General features: G+C 35.2%; 1 protein-coding gene and 2 long non-coding RNA genes across 3 annotated transcripts in view; all 3 read right to left on the reverse strand.

The window, feature by feature from the left end:
• LOC107753324 (uncharacterized) overlaps window positions 1-1,326 on the reverse strand; it is a 5,603-nt gene extending 4,277 nt beyond the window's left edge. The window contains exons 1-2 of the long non-coding RNA XR_001641454.1: window positions 1,302-1,326; window positions 934-979 (exon numbers count right to left, since the gene is read on the reverse strand). This is a non-coding gene — a long non-coding RNA (uncharacterized LOC107753324). The remainder of the gene's footprint in view (window positions 1-933; window positions 980-1,301) is intronic.
• A 409-nt stretch (window positions 1,327-1,735) lies between these two features.
• LOC107753325 (uncharacterized) lies at window positions 1,736-3,178 on the reverse strand. Its single transcript, XR_001641455.1, has 3 exons — window positions 2,881-3,178; window positions 2,118-2,238; window positions 1,736-1,862 (listed from the first exon to the last, which is right to left on the reverse strand). It is a non-coding gene; the product is annotated as an uncharacterized LOC107753325 (long non-coding RNA).
• Window positions 3,179-6,268: 3,090 nt separating this feature from the next.
• slc4a1b (solute carrier family 4 member 1b (Diego blood group)) lies at window positions 6,269-18,405 on the reverse strand. The gene is made up of 16 exons (XM_016569459.1): window positions 18,231-18,405; window positions 17,031-17,166; window positions 16,200-16,266; window positions 16,033-16,075; window positions 15,670-15,854; window positions 14,989-15,199; window positions 13,611-13,814; window positions 12,517-12,686; window positions 12,212-12,406; window positions 10,309-10,557; window positions 10,117-10,206; window positions 9,740-9,906; window positions 8,708-8,949; window positions 8,449-8,618; window positions 8,124-8,297; window positions 6,269-6,349 (listed from the first exon to the last, which is right to left on the reverse strand). The coding sequence occupies exons 1-16, from the start codon at window positions 18,403-18,405 to the stop codon at window positions 6,269-6,271; spliced, it is 2,559 nt and encodes an 852-aa protein (XP_016424945.1).
• Window positions 18,406-19,962: the final 1,557 nt, after the last annotated feature.

Below are 19,962 nucleotides of genomic sequence, written 5' to 3' on the forward strand. Positions count from 1 at the left end.
GCTCCAGACCGAGGCCGATTGATGGTTGTTTTGTATTTCTTCCATTTCCGAATAATCGCACCAACAGTTGTCTCCTTCTCACCAAGCTTCTTGCTGATGGTCTTGTAGCCCATTCAAGCCTTGTGCAGATATACAATCTTGTCTCGGACATCCTTTGACAGCTCTTTGGTCTTGCCCATTGTGGTGGGAGAGGTTGGAATGGAAGATACAGGGCAGGACTAAACTGTGTTCCACATGGACACATAACCAATCTGTGGGAGCCAGAATTCTTGTTGATTGGTGGGGGATGAAATACTTATTTCACTCATTGAAATGCAAATCAATCTCTAACCTTTATATAATGTGTTTTTTCTGGATTTTTTGGTTGATATTCTGTCTCTATCCATTAAAATAAACCTACCATAAAAATTACAGACCCTTCATTTCTTTGTAAGCAGGCAAACTTACAAAATCAGCAGGGGATCAAATAAATATTTTCCCCACTGTATATCTTGGATGGCCTGGTGGGTAAATTTTCAGAAAAGTTTCATTTTTGGTTGAATTATTCCTTCAATCTGTTGTATAAAGTGTTATATAATAAATATGACGTGATTTGAGTGGAGTGCTGAAGTGCAGACATGATGTAAACATGTCCAAGTCGATATGATCAGATGCTCGAATGCTGCTTTTTTCCCCCCATTGCTGTCATTTCTGTTGTGTGTTTATTTTTATTATTGAGAGGAAGCATGCAGTACATATTTACATATTCATCTAAATGCCACTTTCAGCAGCGTGGGGACGTTTGCTAAAAGTATACTGCTGCTGCTCAGGTATTTCAAACTTCTTTTTACCCCTAAGCGAAGAATAAAAAAAGAACTTCGCCATGAGTATATCGGGGCCCTTAAACCTGAATACATTACAGATTTCACACAAGAAAGAAAAACACAGACCTACCATTTTTATGTTTCATGGATTTGGATCTTCTTGGTGAATTTGGATTCTGTGCAGAAAGAAAAGAGGCAACAAACATTAGCCTGCAGTCAGGATATGAAAATGAAACAAAAATACATGGTTATGGAAAAGGCAGGTACACTATGCTACAGTCCAGCACTTATTAGACAGCTAATGTATGAACAAAACATTTTTGTTGACAGGAATTGTGGATAAGAATTCTACATCCTTTAATAAACTAATTCTATAACTAGTTTGCAACAGATCCTGTGGCTACAAATCTGAGAGGCCATCTAAGAGCAAACAGAACATCTGTAATAGTAAAACAAACTTACCAAGTGCACAGGTTGTTTCAAAGAATGTAAAAATACCTTATCTGACTTTCTCTTCTTGGCTGGAAAGCAAAATATTAAATATTAAAATTATACAAAACACAGATACATTCATAAATAATTGCAGTTACTATTTATGCAGTGAAATCCCTTGAGTGGTTTAGTGATTAAATCTACACTATTGCAAAGAAAGGTGATATATAACTGAGCCCTGATATAGTTTTAAAAATAATTATAAATCTTAAAGAATAGCAAAGTCCATATTGTTGGAATGAATTCAAGAGCTCAAGCATTTAAAGTGGCATACAACATAATTGCAGCGCATGCTTATAATAAACAGAATGTTATCATGCCTTTATGTGAACGCTAATAGCTATTGTTATAGTTATCGTTCTTAGTGTGAAGGGCATTAGGTCCCAGAATGCCAGTACAATGCCTTATTTTTGAGAAACATGCTAGACTCTCACCAAAGTCCTTCATACTCTCCTGGTCTGTATCATCCAGGAAAAAGTATCCCTGTTTGACAGCCCTGTGAACCTCAAAACAAAGCCCCAAACAGGCGTCCTCCACCAGGTCAGACAGGATCTCTTGAGCAAAGCCCTGTGGGAGAAGGCGCAACACATGCATGTATTAATGCGCTTGAATCACACTGTAACCTTCAGAAGAGTACACATCACATTCGCATTGCGCTCAGTGGACACATCAGCTGGGAAAAGCAATGAAATGAGTGTGCAATGTATACCATGAGACAGGCTTCATGACGCAGAGGTGAAATACCCACATGTGTTTGTTTATTCAACACACATCTAATTATGTAGAATATAACATATGAAAAACAAAGGCGTACCCACTCACCTCCATCTTACTGTTGTCCATACTGGACAGAGACACGTCCTCCATTTTCATTTGCAAAAGCTCCAGGAGAAAGCACTGCTGTCTACATGCTGTAGTGCAGCAGTCAGGGGCTGAGGAGAGGCTGAAACAACAACAACCCAAACAAAGGAAGACAAATACAGACACAGGCAGGGCATGAGACAGCAATATATGATCCGTCTGCCTTTATAAAGTCATACAAAATGGAAAAGTCCTGACCATGTAGTTCTGCATTTGCTTGAATAATCGAATTTATCAACGATACTAGCAACTGCTGAAGAATCAATGATACGGCATTGCATTGCCTTGAATATTAGGCGTTTACGCTGCAGACTGCAAACACTCGACTATCGCATTGATAAAGATTGTTTCATATTAACAGCTGTAAGAAACATCATATATTTTAATCAAACAGATCGATTGATCACAATAACATGTACATCCCGTCTCGCCTACAGACTGAAATAATAGGTTCCGTTCAGTAGCTTAGAAACAGATCAACTAAAATGCTTTAATGGCATAACAAAATAAACGACAAGATATGTTATGAAGCATAATTGATGCAAAAACTGTATTAATACGAGGACGTTCACAAGGTGGAACAATACAGGCTGCACTGAATTGAATTTGAATCGTAAGAGGTTATACTTCAAAAGAAAGACGCCTGCGAAAATTTCAACACATAAGTTACTTTGGCGTGATTTATACCGTTGATCTGCATTATATGGACATAACTGTCACTCACCAGCTCTGGAATGGAGGCTGTTGCTGTTGTCGGTCTGTTCACTGCACTGACTGAGGCTGCTCATCTGATCAAATCAATCATCAAATCTGATAGGAATCTGCGAGTTCTTTGTCCCATTAATGGTTTGCGCGTGAAAGGTAACGCACACAAAAGGTCCGAAGAGACATTTCCCTTAAAGTATTTCCTCACAGACAAAAACAAAGTTCCACATTCGGATTTCAATCTATTATTCCCGTCTGTAGACTTCCATTTCCCTTCACCCAGACCTGACCAATCGATCCTGGCTGGTCTAATTCTGAACGCCTCACCGCTGAATCGCCTAGCCAGGTCTGATAAAAGAAAAATGGAAATCAACTGATGAAAGTTTTCACTAAACGGACTTTCAGGTGTATGATTTGTAATTTGCAAAATATTCGCAATTTTGATTCACTATTAGACAATAAAACTTAGAAAAACACAAATAAAAATATTTTAAATGAAACCTAAAAGATTTCTGTCCCTCCATTAAAAGGCCATTCCACCAAAATTTGACACTTCAAAAAGTTCATAAAGACATTGTAAAAGTAATCCATATGAATCGAGCAGTTTAATCCTAGTCTCAAGAAGAGACACAATCACTTTATATGATAAACAGATTTAATTTAGACTTAATTACATATAAACATCTCAAACATGCCAACCTTAAGGCCAATTCACTGAGGATTAATTTTTTTTACGTTGTCATTTAAAATCAAGATAATTGAAAATAATTAAATTTGGAGATTTGTTTTTACTTTGAAGTGCATTTATGTTTTATTTACTTCTTGTTTGCTTGCTTATTTGTTTATATATTTATTTAATAATTTTTGCTCATGTATGTATACATTTTTAGATTTTTTAATGAGCATTTTGTATTTGCTTTTTTTTTTAAAGGTTTCTTTGTATTTATTTATTTGATTTGTTTATTTATTAAAAAAACATGAAGATTTGAACTGGTTCGCTGATTGAAATCTAATTTTTTAGTGATTTGCTAATGTTTATTTATTTATTGACAAGTCAAAAAACCTACCCACCCACCATGACCTTACAGGACACACACTAATCTAATTCCAAGCCCTTCACTGAGGTCAACAAGCAGCCTTGGCCAAATATTAGAGGCGGTCCATGGTTCCCTGGGTGCAGACAGAACTAGGAACTCATTTTATCTTAAGGCAAATTTGTTATGTATTAATTCTTAAAATAATGGTCCTTGCATATCATGGTTATTATTGTTGACAGAAACTAAAATAAAACCATTAAAAACATTTGTTTATAATAAAATAAGCATTAACTGAAAAAAACAAACAAACATAAAACTTATTTTATTTCAGCTAGTTGTCAAAGCAACATTTCTCATTAACTAAAACTAACCCCCCCCCCCAAAAAAAAATCTGAAAAAAAAAACTATATAGACATATTTAAAAACACACACACAACACTATAACTAAAACTTTAAATAACATTAAAATGAAAACAGAAATATAAAAAATTATTAATAAAAATTATATTATGATTCAAAATTATTCTTAAACATTGAAAATACAGCTCTGGAAAAAAAATTAATAGACCACTGCAAAATGATCAGTTTCTTTGGGTTTAATATTTATAGGTATGTGTTTGAGTAAAATCAACATTTTTGTTTTATTCTATAAACTACTGACAACATCTCTCCCAAATTTCAAATAAAAATATTGTCATTTAGAGCATTTATTTGCAGAAAATGACAACTGGTCAAAATAACAAAAAAGATGCAGTGTTTTCAGACGTCACATAATGCAAAGAAAACAAGTTCATATTTATTTTTTATCAACACAATACTAATCTTTTAACTTAGGAAGAGTTCAGAAAACAAAATTGGGTGGAATAACCCTGTGGGTGTGAGACACTTTGACTTGTAGGCCTCTCCAGGTCTCTCTCACATTTAAACTGGACTGGTCCAATCCTTATGGTCTTTTGCAAACCTCAGCCTGGCTCTTCTTTACTTCTCATTGATGTCTTCTTTTCTAGCTTTGTACTTTGACGTCAGAACCGTCCTCACTGTGCACTTCACCCCAGCTGCCGTTTGCCATTCTTTTTGTAGGTCACTTGATGTCGTCGTTTGGTTGTTAAGTGACATTTGAATGAGTTGGCGGTCATCCCGGTCAGTGTAAAGTCGTTTTCGCCCTCTGCCGGTCTGTAGCTTTGTTGTCCCCAATCTCTGCAGCTTGACCTTGTTCTTATGAACCTCTGTCTTTGAAATTTTAACGATGGAAGCAGCCTGATGCTCACTGTATCCCTCTGCCAGGAAAGCCAGATCTGAACCCTTCTTTTGCTCACTCACAACTTTTCTTTTCAACTCTTTTGGCATGGTCAATAGTTATTATTTGATTCCAATTACTTTTGAGGTACTACTAGCACTGTCCTTGCCATCCAGCTGGTCTTGTTGCAAGAGGGTAGTGATGTACTTTTCCTCATTAAATAAGATATGGATGAGGTGATCACAATGGAATGGCTGCCATACATGTAAAGATGCTGATTTAAAGCTCTTATAAATGTTATCGATCGTCAGAGAACCCTGCCATAGGCTCCTATGGTTTTTACAACCATATATGGCATATAAATAAGCTGCGCAACATTGTGGTATTTTCAATAAAAATTCATTGGTCTGTCATCGGGAATGATGAACCGCATCTGAAATGGTAGGCTCCAATATGTTACAACATTTTATGATGGTGACAATACAGGAAAACAACAAACTATCAGACATATTTTTACAGAATTTATTATATATATATATATATATATATATTATATATATTAAATATTTCACATGTATGAAGTGTCACTTTGGCTGTTTGTCTTATTTGCTTGTAACATGGAAAGGAAATACGATTGAACATGTTGTTTGATGTAGAGCTATCTGACAGCATAAAATACATACATTCCATAGGAAATGCATTCTTCAGGTTTAAGTCACCCAATGATGTCTAGACTGGTACATCTTTATAAGAGGGACAAAGCAAATCTACTCCTCCAACAAGACAAAGTATTTTTTTAAAAATATTTCTTTGTAATGAAGAACAATATCTTACCTTTGTGAGGTGCTGGTCCTATCTGATTTTAAAGACCTCATAAAAGGCACTTGTATGTACATCCAAATTTTGCATGTCATGATGACATGTCATCTAGTAAGAACTGTAATTGACCATTATAACAATAATTAACAGAAAATCCCAACACACACACACACATCAATAAAATGAATTTGTCACAGTTGCATTAAAATGGGATTGAAGTTGGGTATCATTTTGTCAAAATTTTCATATGCTGGCTGCACTCTAATTCTGCTGACTCTGATTGTGAAAAATTAATTTGGTTCCAGAAAAATGATCTATAACGGCATTTGAGTTTCAGAATACACATCCACTCCCGGCTCCTCTTCAAATGTTGCCTTGGCATCATCACCGTCAAGCTACATTGAAGATATAAAGTAGAAAGGAAATTATTTAAATATGTTTATAGAAAATTCTTAAATAAAATGCTGTTATCATTTACTCAACCTCATGCCTTTCCAAATCTGCATGCTCTCATTTTTTCAGTGGACAAAACAAGACAAACCAGAACTTTTGAAGAATCTTTTGATGCTTCAGAAAGTTTCTTCACAAATCAGGCTAATTTATTCATGAATCTGAGTTAAACTCTGAATTGATTTGGAACTGTGGTTTCAGAAGTTTCAGAATTAATATTAACCAGCTTTGTTGACTGTTTCAATGTCTGCTGACATTTTAAATCTTGGCATTGATATACAATATAAAATAACTTGCTCAGATATCTTTCATTTTTATGATTAATTAATGAGTAATCTAGAGAGATCTCATGTTAAAACTGAAATAGGAACAATTTAACATGAAGATATTAAAAGCGGATGCAAACTACTCAACTTTTTGAATCGTAATTTACATAATTCATGTAATTTATAACTGAATGTGATGGGACAACATTCAGCAAAACAGCAAAAAAACATTTTGCTGTTTTGCATTTTCTACATATTAGGCATTTGAATAAGAGTAAATGTGTGCATGTTTTAACATAAAAATATTGTTAGTAAATAGCTTAAATTGATTACTTTACAAAAAAAAAGTGTAGTGTTAGTTCTGGGAGGTCACATGAGTCAAGCTTGCATAAGCTGACGCTCTGATCCACGTCTACCTATAGGAATACAACGCCTTTCACTACATTCCTAACGTCTATTCAGTATTATTCAGCAGCTTTATCGCTTGCTCAGGAGCAAAGTACCCTCCTCCATCCCCAGCTCCTCCTTTTGTCACAGTCAGGATTGGCTTTCTGATATTCCTTATTTTCCCGAATCAGACTTCTTTTATCTTGAATAATGTTGTTGCACTAAAATGTCATTAAGAACATTAATGATATCTGCTACATTTTGGTTCAGTTCTGTTTACCTTAAGGGGGTTATTGCTGCTCTCCCTGCTCATTCATGACAGGCTGCACGGATGGAGTTTTTGCCCAGAACAGAACCACACTGCTAATCCAAACTGTATGCTAAGTGTCAATCATTTTTGACGATAGCAGTCCTGACAGAAATCTTGTTCTTTTTTTCCTTTTCTTTATTCCTTGAAATCCATTAAAATTATTAAATAATTTAATACATTCTTCTGGTGTTGCATACTTAACCCATATACTTAAGATCACCAATGCTCCTCTCTAGTCAAGTGCACTCTGACTATATGCAGTAGTGATGCCCTTTTACCTGTTTAAAGGGGTCATATGATGCGATTTAAATTTTTTCTTTCTCTTTGGAGTGTTACAAGCTCTTGGTGCATAAAGATCAGGAGGTCAAATTATAAGGAATTACAGCCTTCAGAAATTTGTGATGTCTGGTGTGAAGTCTTATGGACTACTGCTACAGTAGCTTTTTTTTTTTGCTTGTCTTTTTTGGAACTGTGGTTGCTATGAACTGTATGAACTGGATGAAAAGACCTGCATGTAGATTCTTAAAAGTATAAATGTTTTAATTCTCTAGAACAGAATACCATAGTGTTGGGTAAATCATTTTCATTTTTTTGGGGAAATATTAAATATTAAAACATTGGGCCTACTGTTACTGTTCTTAAACAATCAAGATTTAGCAAAACTTGAATATCAAGAAAATGCAATGGTTTAAGTTCAATGCACTTTGTTTCCAGCTTGCAATTAACTTTTTTTGTCTCAGTCAGTGCGCCACTTACATATTTAATCTCTTGCTCAGTGAAAAGTCGTCCAGTCATGAACATGCGCAGAGGGATGGTGATGATCAGGACAAACGGTAGAGCCAAGGACACAGGGCTAGATTTCACCATCCACAGGATTGCCAGACACACGATCTGGATCGCAGTGAACACATGCATCCTACTGGTGCTGACCTGCAGAGGGAGACAGAGACCAGGATCAATTGGTTTCACATGCAAAAGACAACCAACCTTGAGAATGTAACATTTACAAGAAGGAAAAACCGAAATGCAAAACACTCCAACAGAGTAATGGAAGATGTGAGAACATCTGAGAGGCACATACTTTTGTAGTATAGGGTTTATTGGGGTGATACTTTTTGGGAATAAGGAGGAGCAGCGTTCGATCCCAAAGCTGAATCCCACTGAGGGATGTGACTCCCATGTAGAGGAAGATTCCAAAGAGAGCTGTAATAGGAATCATTTTTAGAATGGGCTCCATGAGAATGGACAGACCTGCAAACAAACAGACAAAGATGATGTACCTTTAGGAAGTGTAGTATTGTGAGAACCCTGTTTAGAAGTTTAGAAGTTTGTCAACATACCAACAAGCAAAGCCACCACTACTCCACTGACTCTCTGTTCCAGAACCTTCTCAATCTCTGGTTTTGGGCCTTTGCTCATAACAGTCAGAGCATTGGCGTGAGATACGGATCGTACAGTTGCAGCACTTAACCAAGGAATGCCAAATATGGCACTCAGACCTCCCATGCTCACCAGGATGAGAAGATCCATGTGGAAGCCAGAACCCTTGACCATTTTTCTCTCTGGTTTACTCACAATTAGTCTTGAAAAAAAACAAAAAAACAAGAGGCAAGTGAAAAGATTTGTTTATTAATTAAATCATTATCAATAAATCAAATCATTATTCAAAGAGGATTTTTTGTTTCAGTTTCTGCTACACTGTGTCATCCTACTCCTATGGAGCCTGTTTCTGCCATGGGATAAAAGAATAAAAAAGGTAATCGCAACTTTTTCTCTCACAATAAAAGAATTGCAAGATATAAACTCGCAATAAAAAAAAAACCAATACTTGTGAGATATAAATGAAAAACTTTTTTCTCATAATTCTGTTTATACATCTCACAATTCTGTTTTTCCCCACTACAGAATAAAAAAATTAAATTACTTTTTTTTTTTTTCTCAAAATTGCGAGTTTATATCTTACAATTCTGTCTTTTATTCTCAGAAAAGATAAAAAGTCACAGTTACCTTTTTTTATTTTTACAAACTTCCATGTACTCCACATAACTGTACATTTTATTTAAAATATAATAAATATATTCTGATTGGCTAATTTTGTTATGTTGTGCTCTTAAAAATAAAAGTTCCAAAAGGGTGTTTTTGTAGCGATGGAATAAAAGAACCATTTTGGGTTCCACAAAAATCCTTTTTGTGATTCTCAAAAAAACAAACAAACATTTTTTCCACTATAAAGAATATTATGTGCAATGGGATGATTCCATGGCTGTTAAAGATTCTTCATAGTAACATCAATAACAATAAAGAACAGAAAATTCTCCTGTCTGATCCTGTCAGTTCTGTCAAATCATCTTCCTTCTGAAAACATCACTCACGTGGTAATCTGAGACTCTAGGAAGATGAGGATGAAGACTAACATCGCTGGGACAATAGATGCGAACATCAGCCATATGGGGAAGGGTTTGTGTTCACCCATAGGGTTGATTAACCATCCCCGCATCTTAGGGTTGGACACCTGAAGACCCTTAGGCACAACCAGTTTCTGTGACACAAGTCAAAGGCCAAAGAGGTCAAGACAGTAACTTTATAGGATTAGATCTGCTTTGGCATCCTACAAGTGTCAACTGTCTATAAAGGCAGCCATTACCCATCATCATCATCATCATCAAAAAAAAAATCTAATTCTCATCTAAAATTAAAATAAGAATTTCCAATGTTGAATTCTATTATAATTAAACATTTACAAGCATACCTGAGTGTATGTATCCTCAATATTGATATCGACAGCAACCGTGAGGAAAATTGCAATGGGAACTCCAAAGTCACCGAGCAAACGTCGAATCTATGCATCAAACATTCAGTTCTTTACATTAATGGAACCCACTCATTGAAGACTGCGATAAAGCACATTTGTCAAATTTCCAACTATTCAAAATCTAGTTACCTTGCCTGGTAGGAATTTGCCATTCTTGAACATGCGTAGGTAGTATGCAATAGAGAAGCAGCCAAACATGAGACACATGGACAGAAGAGCTGTGTTGGGATAAGACCGGTGTTGAACGGACCTCAGGACAGACACATTGCCTGTAGCATTGTCCAGGAATCTCTGATAGTTGACTTCTGAGTGCCAAGGATCCTCAGCTGTACTGTTTAAATGCTTGTAATTCAGGATAAGAGGGTGTTCTTTGAAAACCTGGAATGAAGGATGAAATTAATGTTTTGAATTAGTATAATTACAACTACACTACCGGTCAAAAGTTTGGAATAATTCAGATTTTTTATTTTTTATTTTAAAGAAACCAAGGCTGCTTTATTTAATTAAAAACACAGTGAAATATTATTAAAATTTTAAATAACTGTTCTTTATTTGAGTACATATTAAAAGTTACATGGTTCTTCAGAAATCATTTTAATATGCTGATTTGGTGCTCAAGAAACATTTATTATTATCATTATTGAAAGTAGTTTTTTTTGCTGTGTAATATTTTTTTGGAAACTGTGATACACTACCATTCAAAAGTTTAGGGTAAGTAAGAAATTAATACTTTTATTCAACAAGGACGCATTAAATTGATCAAAAGTGACAGTAAAGACATTTATACTTTTACAAAATGATTTCAGTTTCAAATAAATGCTGCTCTTTTGAAGTTTCTATTTATCAGAGTATCCTGGAAAAGATGTATCATGGTTTCCACATAAATATTAAGCAAAAACTGTTTTCAACATTAATAATAATAATAAGAACCATTGTTAATAAATGAGCACCAATAATAATAATTGATAATAACTGTACAGCAAACCAGCATATTTGAATGATTTCCGAAGGATCATGTGACACTGAAGACTGAAGTAATGGCTGCTGAAAATTCAGCTTTGCCATCACAAAAATAAATTACATTTTGATATATATATATAAACAGAAAGCAGTTATTTTAAATTGTAATATTATTTCACATTTTTACTGTACTTTTGAACAAATAAATATAGCCTTGGTGAGCATAAAAGAAAAATGTAAATAAATAAGAAAAACATTAAAAAATCCTACTGATTCCAAACTTTTGACCAGTAGCATGCTCAAGAAATTTAAAATACATAAAGTTATAAAAGGAGTCTCTTTGCTACTATTAGCTACTGAAGTTTAGGAAACAAATCTGTGAAATTTTTCATATGATAATTTTGTGAAGAAAATAAAGTGAGTCATGCTTGACAATGCAAACTCATTGGCTCGTTGTATTGTGTGGATGCTAGGGCATTGTAACTAGGGCAACTGGCCATAGACAGTTGCTATGGTGTTCTGAGTGGTTGTTAGCATGTGGCTGAGCAGTTGCTAGGGTCTTTTGGGTGGTTGCTACTCACTGCTGCTAAGGTATTTTGAGTGGTTGTAAGCATGTTGTCTTGCTTGTTCTGCTTGGTTGCTGGGCATTGCTAAGTAGTTGCTATAGAGTTCTGGGTGGTTAGAAATCGCTAGGTTGTTATTACAAGCCCAAGGCAGAAGAGCCCACTTGCTGGTCCAGCTTAGACAAGTAATCTCACACATCTCAACAAGCCACAGAATTTAAGGCTGGTAATTTGCCTTAGCAAGCACCGTCAATTACTGTAATATTGTATTAAAGGGATTACTATTGAAAACTTGGCAGACATACATTTTGATAAAGTAAATTAAATTATATTGTCTAGGTTGGTTGCCTTTTGCATGTGATATGTTATCTGTCTCTAGTTAACTAAATTCCTGAAAAAAATGAAATGTAGCAAACGTATGAAGCCAAAAGATACAAAAGTACAGGAATGGTTGCATGTTAAAGATGCAAAAGAATGCACGTTAAATTGGCAAATAAAAAAGTGTGCACCCTGCCAAGTTTGGCAAAGGTCTCGTAGATGAAGATGAGGGAGATGAGGATGGAGAAGATCTCTTGAGTGAAGCGGGAAATGAAGCGGACCAGGAAACTTCCTTCAAAGGCAACAATGACCACAACGATGACCACCAGCCAAGCGCCAACCCACACTCGGCCTACGATGTACTCAATGTCTTGAGACTTACAGAACTACAGCCAGGAGGAAAAGCATGATGGGAGAATTTAAATGAACTGACCAGCAATTACGCAAGAATGATGCTGTATTCAAATAGATGTTGTAAAAAGAGAGAAACACTCACATTAAAAAAGGCTTCTTCAAACACCAGCAGTGGCCCAGAAAAGCCGATAACTAGTACAGGTTGGGCAGCAATCAGGCAGAAGATAATGCCCAGCACAGAAGTGGAGATCATCAGCTCTGAAACACCCATCATGTTATCCACCTTATCAGCTGTGGAGAAAAGCGTAAGAGAGCCAAACAATAAGGTGAGTTTTGATATAAGGTGAGACTTGATTTGAGTTGTTCACTGATGTTTGGTGTAAAGGATCTGCTGAAAACCACATGAAGACTTATGGAGCTTGAAAAGTGACAAAAAGATTTAAATTTTGTAATTTGAATTTGTCATTTAACAAAATTAAATTATTTTTTTGCCATATTTTATATACTGTATTTGAAATTTATATAAAAGAATTAAATAATTACATTTGAATTCTAGACATTAAACAAAATTTAGTTGTTTTTCTGGCATATTTTATAGATTTGTATTTTTAAACAGCTTTGTATTTTTTTCCCCAACATTTTTGGTCAAGTTGTATTTATTTCTAAAATTATAAAAAAAAAAAAAAAATTTAGTTAAATTCATTTTTGTATCAATCTGAATTTCTGGGTTTTGAATTTTTAAATTGTAGAACAACTAATTTCACTTCTAAAACTCTTAGAACAAATATTTACTGATTAAAAAAAGGCCACAAAAAAAATGAATTTTGTTAAATGTCATTTGAATTTCTAAAATTCCAATTTACTAAATTAAAATACTTTTTTTTTTTTTTCTAGATTCATTAGGACTGAACTTCAATCCAAGATTAAAATCTGATTTTTGAAAATGCATCTTAGTCTCAAAAGTCCTATCAGATTTGAAATCGTTTTTTTTGCATAATTTGGGATTCTCGGTCCATGTAACATAAAAAAAAAATGCTCATTCATTCTTTCCCAATATAGTGGACTGTGTGGCATTCACTAGTGAACACTGAATGAGTGAGAAAATGTGTACAGTACAGTAAATTCTCTGAAAGTCTTTTCTTTCCACACTGACAAGTATGAACGCTCAGTCCTAAAGATCGGATTTGGCAAACAAATGGGATAGATAGGTGTGCAGCGTGAACAAAGCCTTCTTACCAAGGAGACCTCCAAAGGTGATGGCTGGTGAGAGAGCAGCAAAGTAGATGAAGATAATTGCAGCGACGACCTGAGCGTTCAGAGCATCAGTGATGTCACTGACGTAGTATTGATACCGTCTCTTCATGTCTCTAATCATGCCACCGAATAGAACACCAGTACGTGCTAGTGGATCTTCTGGAGGGGGTCCTGAGGATTTTGAAGCTGTGGGAAGACAGATTAGCATTACATGTGCTTTGCTTTGTGTCCAGTGAGATTTTTCCTAAAATACACCCCAACAGTGGAGGGTCAACCTGAAGGGGTTTATTTTGTGATAATGACCACTCGACTCTACATTTTCCCACTTATTTCACAGAATATCAATATGAGTATTTTATTGTCTTGCTTCCATTAAGAAACTAGCACAGCCAAAAAATTGGGAAATCGGCTTCCTGGGAGTTTTATAGTGTAGTGTCTTCATACAAAAATATTTGAATGTTGCAGAATAAAATATTCTATGAAGTTTTCATTCTGTGTAATAAAATGAGATAATTTAGATTTGTACACAAAGTTAATTTACATTTTCATTAAATTTTTGTACTGTTAGTGTATACAGTGCCTGGCTATGATCAATAATTTAATCAGTATTTCATTTTATGTATTTAATACTCCTGAATGCTTTTCAGTTTTTGCATGGGAAATATTTATTATTATTTTACTGAAATCTACTTTTTCAAACTTGTCCTTGTCACGATCGTGTAGATGAAAGGCACACGAAGACAAAGGTAATCCACACAAGAGTTTAATTAGAGTCCAAGAAGATGATAATCCATAGATATAAAAGGGAACACACAGCAAAACAACAACAAATACCGGACAAAGACTGGAACTGAGAAGGGAACTTAAGTAGGGTGACTAACGAAGGGCAGACAAGGAAACTGAACTGAACAGGTATGAAGACAGAAACTAACTGAAAACACAACAAAAGAAGTCCATATCTGTGACAGTCCTAGCCTATAGTTCCAATTTACACAAAATTTAAAATGTACCATCTGCAGTCATGCCAAAAATGACTTTTGAAGTTTTGTTCCATTCAGTCATCTGCCAGAGCCAATTAAATTGTTAGGTGTGGTATATATTGTACACACACACACACACACACACACACACACACACATTATATATATATATATATTACTCTTACGCAATGAATACATTTATCTTCATGGAATGTGTGTTTGCAAGGAAGCACTTGAGTTCTTAAATTTCTGTTAAATTGTTAACCAAAAATACTGATCTATTGCATGTGCAGTAGAAGAACTGCTGCAAGTATGTGCACATAAACAGTTATTGTGTACTTAGATTAAGCATGTTTCGTAGTGCGTGTATGTGTCCTTACGCTTGCGAGGTTTGACATCCAGGCGGAGTTTGGGGTCAGATGGGCGGAGTTTCTCTTGCAGTAGTTTCTTCTGGAAGGGGATGAGTGATGTTAGCATGGACTCATCCTGAATCTCAGTGGGTGGAATCACAATGCAGCAGTCCATGAAGTCTCCCACAGCATCGGTCAGCTCCCTGTCACTCTGAGCCTGGAAAGCTGCCTGGTTAAACACCTGCGTGTAGGAAAAACAAGAGAGAAACAGCTTAAACTTGAAATATTAAAAAAAGAAAGAAAGAAAGAAAGAAAATGTAGTGTTTATCATTCATTTCTTTCATCTTTAGTTAGGCTGAATTCTTTTGTGGTTCACATTTTCCTTATTCGTAGCATGTAATAGGGCATGAGTAATTAATATGGTTGCATTATTTGACCGTTCCACTTTTTTACATTGTTGTTGTAGATTTTGTTGTCATATTTTTGTAATGTCAGATTGAGTTCCTCTACTAATATAATAATAATTATAATGATCAGGTTGTATGTAATTTGTCGTGTGTTAAGAAACATATTCATCTCTTTAAAGTACACCTAAGTGGCATATTTAAGGGAGCCATTTACATAGATCTCTTTTTAATTAATAGAAAAGTCATGCTAAATCTAAATAGGTTACTGGTGCAATGATGCCTGACTTCCTGTCAGTTCTCTTACTTTGTCAGCTAGTAGTGCTGCCATTGTTCGGCCACACTCATGATAGTCCATGCCAGTTGTGGTTGGGCCAATCAGGATGAAGATGAACCGCACAGGCACGGAAGCTTCCAGGGCCGACTCCAGCACCACCGCATCCCGTAGACGCACAAATGCTATGGTAGGCCTCTCAAGGAACTCCAGAGCACCTTACACATACACCAGCACAATTATAGTGTAAAAAATACATTCAATGTTTGCTAACAGACGTGCATGAAAATCTAAATTTTCAATGTAAATGACATACATGAATGAATGAATGACTTACAAAATGTTAAACACATTATTGTCTTTAAAATACTCATCTGAAATTGATGTTATTCTCACCTACAAGCACCATCGAGGCCTCTGCAGTATCAGTTGCGTCCCTCTGTAGTTGAGAATAAAACAACATAGTCAAAAAATGTGGAGACGTTATTGTCTCCAAAACCAAGAAAATCAATGATAGAGATAGGTATGCTCAGAACAGTTAAAACAAGAAAAGTTGTGCTCACTTTCTCTGTGACAGAGAATTTCTCCATTTCCACACCTGAAGTCAGAGGCTGGGTCTCTACAGACTGGCTGGAGAGAAAGAAAGGAATAAAGTTTGTTAAAGCTTTTAAATGTAAACTGGCTTCAGGATGACTACTGTTTTCAACAGTAAAAAGTCTGGGGGAAAAAAAAAAGAGAAGAGCATGGTACTGGATTTTTAAAAAAATGTATGTAAAGACACCTCGTATATAGAGGGACAGTAATTTTTGGTAATGTTACAATGTAACAACACAAAATTGTCTTCTGACTTTAAATTACTGCAACAGGCTGCAGCACAAACAACACTCTTTATACTACAGTTTATGGTGCTGTTGTAAATGGGAGAAGAGATCTTAAGTGCTTCCACTTTTGGATGCAAAATATTTTACAAAATGTAGTCAAAATTAGTGTGCTCCGTCTGCTTGCTGGCATGTGTGCTGGCTTGCTTACTATACTTTCAGTTACTTTCTAACATTTACATTACAAGTCTCAAATGCATTAAACAGCACACACTTCTGACAGGAAGGCAATCCGCTTTAAACTGTAGGCTTATGAGTTAGTTTGAATGGCTTAAAATAATGTTCATCCCGCAGCAGATGCGTTTGCAACATTTGTATATCGATATAAAGCTATATCGATATATTGTCTCATGTAGGGGAAATTCAGAGTTTTAAATGTGAGTTTTAAAGATCTGCATGTGCAACGGTTAAATCAACACTGCTTTCGCTCAGTACACAAGGGTGTGAAACTTTTCAATGAGGGAAAATTATGTCCACCTTGATTTTTTATGTCAAAGGGTGTGGTGTGTGTAGTACCTCTGTTTGTGCATTAATGCTTGAAGAACTTTATCTCTGTCCCCTGGCTGAATCTCCTTTTTGCTAACCAGGGCATCCACAATCTTCTCAATTATACTGGAGAGCGTCTTCTCCTCTCTGTCCAGCATCATCACACCTGATCCAAGGGAAAAAAGAAAGAAGGAAAGAAAGAAAGAGACAATAATAAAGAGAGAGGAAGGCAAAAGAGAGGAAGAGGACTCTGACTGAGCCTGAGCTCTATTACAGTAGACATAAACACTAAGGACACAGCTGAAGAGCACAGGTTGAGCTGGTTTTTCGTGACACTGACTATCTATTACCATCTCATCTGAGCATGTGTAGTGAAGTTACATTCTTGCTCATATTCCACACTTGCTAATAACCCTCTGAACTGATGTCAGGAAAGGACTGGGACTAGGATTTCAGAGCAGCTTCGTTGGGGACACTTGATAATAACTTTCATTAATAAGTCATTACACACATATACCTACATAATACATAACAGATTAGTACAGTAGTTGTTGCAAATTACTGAAAGCTACTGTAAAAACGTCAGGTAAATTAAAAATGTGCTTAATCTATAAATAATTTTATGAAGATAGTCTACCATGTAAAAGTTTGGGGTCAGAAAATCCTGATCTTTTGAACTTCCTGTCCTATCAACAAATCCTGAAAAAAGGTACCAAGATTTCCACAAAAATATTAAGCAGCACAACTGTTTTCTACATTGATAATAATATTAATAATAATAATAAGAGTTTCTTGAGCATCATATTAGAATGATTTCTAAAGGATCATGTGACACTGCAGACTGGATTAATAATGCTAAAAAAAAAACAGCATTACAGGAATAAATTACATTTTTAAATATATTCAAATAGAAAACAGTTTTAAATTGGAATATTTTTTTCACAATATTACTGTTTTCACTTTATTCAAATAAATGTAGCTGTGGTGAGCATAGGAGACTCAAAACATTAAAGAAATCTCACCAACCCAAAATATTTGAATCTAATACTGTATAATAACTAGAATATATAAATACCTATAGATCTATTAAGCATTATGTACTGTAATGTACAGAGGTATATAATGTTATATAATGTCTGGTAGTGCTTCTACACACAGTGTTTTCAGTCTACTGAAAGCAAGTCTGAGCTGAAGTTTGACCCCATAATGACCTCACAGTCACTGCCTCACCCGTGTTCATTGTCCTGCGTATCTGCACCAGGCTCTTGAAGGTGAGGTAGGAGATGTGGGACGGGACCCAGCGGCCCGCCTCAACATCATAGGTCTCTTCATAGCTCACCCATCTGCCCATCTCCTGCCAATAGCTCTGCTGGTTTGGGTTCTTCACAGACTCGTTCATCTCCATGTAAGCCTAATCACAAATAACAATAAACTATTACTATTCCTTTCTCTACTAACTATCATACACTCTAAAAAATGCTGGGTTAAAAAGGGACAAACCCAGCTATTGGGTTGCTTTGACCCAGCGGTTGGGTTCAAAACAACCCAACTGCTGGGTTCGTCCCTTTTTAACCCAGCGCTGGGTTATATTTAACCCAGCATTTTTTTAACTTTGACTTTAAGGTTATGGTTAAGGATTGGTTTAGGGTTAGTTGCTTGTTACTATAGTAAGTACATATAACGTGTAATTACATTGGCATTAAAAGAGAGTGATACCAAATGTGATTCATGTGGTAACTTGTAAATTAATTGATTTTATTAAGGTCTTAATTTTAACATTTTGCTACAGACCTGTTCAAGTAATTTTTGGGGGGTCAGATCAAGTAAAAATTGATTCTGGAGGTAACCACTGCATGTTACAACTTTGAGATGTCATGCAATAACTTAGTGTCCTTCTTGTTCTACTGGCTGTTATAATTCAAAGCAGAGATGTAGACATTTTAAACATGATGGCTGGACCTTTGGTGTGACTGTATGTGTGTGTGTTTCCTGTCCAGTGATGACTGATAAATTAAAGCTCATGTTTACCCTCCAAACATCAGGAGTGTTTGTGGCACATGCCAGAGTGCAAATTTGGAAACTTATCAGTGAGCATTTCTGTGTGCTTGTCTGTCATCTGTCATAAGTAACTTCACAGACAGTCATATTAGAATCATGATAAACTGTTCGAAATTGAAATATGGATGTATATAGGTATGTTTGCTTACCAGTGTCCTTTATTATTGGTGCTGAAGTTTACATTCAGAACAGCTGGAAAGCAATACAGTTGACAATTTAATCATTTAATTATTTAAAACCTTTTAAAAAAATCTTATTTTTTAAAATTGTATGTGTGTGAAATACATTTTATATCTTAGAAACTGCATATAAAAATAATCAATGAAACTATGACCTATGAAATAGATAACCTATAAATAATATTTATAAACAAATTAAATCAAAACCCAACAATAAACCAAAGGTATTTTGTGTTTCTTCATTATTGTAAGAGAGCATAATAGTATTAACATGCAAACAATATTTTGATCTAGCAATGCTGCAAACTACTATAAAGTTATTATTCAATAATTTAAAAAGTACAGTAATTAACCTGACTTTTGTTGTTAAAGGCTTAACATTATGTTGTTGTTGTACCTCTTGAGAGATACATTTAGCCACTAAATCTGGTATGTGTGTGTGTGTGTGTGTGTGTCTGTTTGAGGTTAGTTTGTGTTGACCCTTGTACATGAGAATTGTGTAAATAAAGTAAATCGAACGAGAATAATAATTTGTGCTCATGCAGTAATCTGTGTTATTGTTTTTGTGCTCAAAAGTATGCATACACAGTCTTTTATGAGTCATCATTTATGCTATTTGCATGGTTATATAGCAATTATAAGTTTAGTTTTGTATTTGGGTATCTAATGTACTTAGGATTTTTAAAAAAAGTAATTCTGTTCAACATCCAATGGAAATTTTATTT

Source organism: Sinocyclocheilus rhinocerous, unplaced genomic scaffold (genome assembly GCF_001515625.1).
Source record: "Sinocyclocheilus rhinocerous isolate Xijiao unplaced genomic scaffold, SAMN03320098_v1.1 scaffold1763, whole genome shotgun sequence".
Classification (NCBI taxonomy): Eukaryota; Metazoa; Chordata; class Actinopteri; order Cypriniformes; family Cyprinidae; genus Sinocyclocheilus; species Sinocyclocheilus rhinocerous.